Here is a 3,575-nt window from a genome sequence, read left to right as displayed (position 1 = left end):
ATAAGAGGAAGCTGAGATGGTCTCTCTCTGTAACACCTCCCAAGAAGTCCTAACTCTGATTCATGACACAGGTGCGCTCCCCTTGGCACCTTAATGCACTGGGGCCGTTATTTTACTGTATGCAAGGCTAATTGAGTGTGACGAGGAGAGAAGGCATGGTGGGTGGTGGGTGGGAAGCTTTTAAGTGTCGGACATTCACAGGATGAGGCTCAGTCCAGTCATTGATTGGCCCCATTTCATGAAGTGGTTTCTCATGGATCACCTGTCTGCATGATGTGAACATGGGCATTCAGAATGTGACTGGAAGAATATTCATTTACATTACAAAAAAAAAAAAAAACATTCACAAATGTCTCCACAGCTCACCAGGGCATGATTGTGGAGCGACTGTATCTGCCACCACTTATTTTTTGCTCGCTGAACATATTCTCACCCCAAGCAAGGTGCTGATTATCTGTGGTCAAAGAGGTTGAGAGGGATTGGAGAGGGCAAAAGATTATCTGGGGGGGGGGGGGGTATCTCCAATATCTTGTTTAAAGAAGCGAAATGTCCTCAGGTTTTAAAGTAGGTTAATGTGGCATTTTGAAACACCACAGGCTAGGCATAAGGAAAAGATGCATTTCTACTATTTGGTGTTACTTTCTACTGCAGGACAGAGTGTTGTGTCTCTCCACTATGCGGTGCAAATGCTTCAGCCTCCGAGGTTAATCCAAAAGCTCCCAGGGTCCTCTCTACAATGCAAGATACATTCATCCTTCACTTAAAAAAAAAAGAGAAGAATATGAGGAAATGATTGATTTCCTACACTACCACCATGTCCAAAAGCAAAGGTAATTGTACATTCATGGCTATCACCACAGCACATACACTAGCAAAGAAGAGCCGTCTGTGGTCAAAATAAGACATGGAAGAATAGTCCCCAAAGCACTGCAGAATACATTTCGTTTGACAAATTAAGGCTTATAATGGATAGATGGGCACTATTATTTTCCCAAGGATGTGCTTAAGGAGGGAAATAAGGTATCAGGGTGCTGATTGGTGGGTTGAGGAGTGAAGAGTAGGGGGTGGTAGGTTAATTGGTTTGGTGGGGGGGGGGGCTGTGTGTGTATCCCTACTCCCACCATGTGTCCATTCTGCGCACGCGCACCCTCTGCTTGTAATGGTACTCCTTGAGGTGCTCCTTGAGTGCGTTAGGAATGGGCAGGGCGCTGATGCCGTCATAGCTGGTGTGGTTGCTGATGACGGCGCGGCAGATGTGCTGCAGGCTAAAGGGCTGTGTGCGGTGCACGGGCGTGGACAACAGCGGCTCGAAGAACATGCAGGAGTTGGGGTCCTTGTAGTGCTCGAGCAGGCCGGTGACGGTGGGCGCATGGAAGACGCTGGGGTCGTGCACGTCGAAGCTGAAGTTGTGGTTCCACTGCTCGATGCGCGCGTGCAGCGAGCGGCCGTAGCGGCGGAAGCTCACCGAGAAAAGGTAGTCCTCCTGGGCCGAGTCGCGCAGTAGGAAGGTGCCCTCGGGCTTGGCCTCCAGCAGCGCCTCGGCCTGGTAGCGATCCATCACGCCCCAGTAGCACGGCAGGTTGGTGATCTGCAACAGGTCGGGTACCAGGCAATGGATATAGTCAATCTGGGTGTGGATGCGGAAGCGCTCCTTGGGTTTGTCCGGATCGACCTCAGTGGAGTTCAACTGAGGGCAACCGCCCCTCAGGGAGGTCGATTCCAATCCTGAGCCAAGATTGGGCGTGACCCCCAGGACAGCGGAGGAGGAGGAGGAGGGCGAGCCTGCTGAGGCAGCTGAAGCAGCCGCAGCTGTGGAAGAGGACGAGGAGGCAGCCACTTCATCCAGCGTGTCCAGGCAGCTCTGGAGGAGCAGCTGGTGCTGCTGATGCTGCCTCTGAAGTAGGAGCTGCTGGTGTTGTTGCTGCTGCTGCTGCTGCTGCTGCTGCTGCTCATGCTGTTGTTGTTGTTGTTGTTGTTGCTCTTGTTGTTGTTGTTGCTGTTGCTGTTGTTGCTGCTGCTGTAGCAGAGTGGCTCGGTCGTCTCCAGCCAGCTCGTTCATGCCGTGGGCCAGCTTGGGCCCCAGTTTGTACAGCGGGTTGATCTCCGCCGTCACCTCAAAGGTGTGGATTTGTGCGTTGGGTGGCGGCTCCACGCCTTGTTCAATGCTGATTCTCCGGCGCTCACGTAGCAGGTCATCTTCATCCTCCACAGTGTCAGTGGCGGCGGCGGCGGCGGCAGAAGCATCTCCACCCATCTCTACTGAGCTTCCCGGGGAGGAAGACTCCAGTAGGGGAGGCTGGGAGATGGGCGCCGTGTGCTGCTTGATGAGGTTCCACTTCTGTGCCAGCTCTGTTCCGGCTGGGAAAGGGCAGCTGTCCAGCATCAGCTCGCTGAGGTGGATCTTACGCCTCGAGGAAGCAGAGAGTGACGAAGACGAAGAGGAGGAGGAAGATGAAGAGGAGGAAGATGAAGCAACAGATGTAGGAGAGAATATGTGAGCGGAGGACACTGTGCTGTGGCTCTTGATCGGAAAGCACTGGCCCACCGCATCCTGGATCTTCTGCCTAAGGGTGCGACTACTGCTGTTGCTGTTACTGCTACTGCTACCTCCACTCGCTGCCGCCTTTCCCTCTGCCTCCTGGGTGGGCAGCTCTGAGAGAGACACCCCATACGCCCCATCCTGTGCCAGCCTCACAGTGCTCCTTTCACCCCCTAAGCCCGGCCACCTCCTACGCTCCCGCACTGGTGACGAAGAACCACCCTCTCTGACCAAGCTGCCTATCTGATCTCCATACTTGAACCCATCGCTAACTGGCCTATCCATGACCATGCCCTGTGAGGGCAGGCCATTCTTCTTGCCCCGTCCACCCTTCCTGCTGACGCCCGCTTCCCTCCTCTCCTCAGAGCGGCTCTGCCTCACCTTGGGGCGGGCGCCGCGCTCCCTCTCCTTGCCCCGCTCTCCCATGTCTTTGGGCAGAGACATAGTGAGGCAGGGGTGAGATACTAGGGTACCAGAGGACTGACTGGCTCAGGAAGCACCTAGAGTAGAGCAATGAGGATAATTAAGTCCTGCTAGTGAGGAGTTCTCAGTTATTCACCAGCTTTACAGATCAGCATGGGTTTGTTGCTTGGTCCATTATGGTCACTGTGGGTCATATTTGATATGAGCACAAACAAGTCCTTCCTGTGCGACTACGGTGGTCCAGTAGATCAGTATGCCATGGTAAATGAATCTAGAGAAAAAGGAGGGAGAAACTATCTTTAGGCTGTGGAAATGTTATTTGAAATCTACATAATACAGCCTTTGTGTTAATGTAGCCCTAATGGCCAGATTTGCGCAGTTGTTGGCAAGTTATATCTGGAAGCTGAGGATAAAGTTAGGCTTGTACATTTTGTAGCTTAGGCTAGTAGTCGAACGGAACAAACTCTTGTTATTACCGCTAACCATCAGCTTACATTCAATTATGCTAAACGAGCTACAAAGACTGATCAATTAACTTGCTGGAACTATTTGACGCCCATCATAACAACAACTTCGGGTAATTGTCAGCTGACCGACTTCGACTTGGAATCGT

The 3,575-nt window shown here is 52.5% G+C and overlaps 1 protein-coding gene across 1 annotated transcript; it reads right to left on the bottom strand.

The window, feature by feature from the left end:
* Positions 1-1,111: 1,111 nt before the first annotated feature.
* Positions 1,112-3,071, bottom strand: socs9 (suppressor of cytokine signaling 9; the record flags this gene model as incomplete). The annotated part of the gene is made up of 1 exon (XM_080845171.1): positions 1,112-3,071. The coding sequence occupies exon 1, from the start codon at positions 2,981-2,983 to the stop codon at positions 1,112-1,114; it is 1,872 nt and encodes a 623-aa protein (XP_080701297.1). The 5' UTR covers positions 2,984-3,071.
* Positions 3,072-3,575: the final 504 nt, after the last annotated feature.

This window comes from Sprattus sprattus, assembly GCF_963457725.1.
Source record: "Sprattus sprattus genome assembly, chromosome: 9".
Lineage (NCBI taxonomy): Eukaryota > Metazoa > Chordata > Actinopteri > Clupeiformes > Clupeidae > Sprattus > Sprattus sprattus.
Note: the sequence above shows the minus strand (reverse complement) of the source record. Positions and strands in the feature narration are given on the sequence as shown.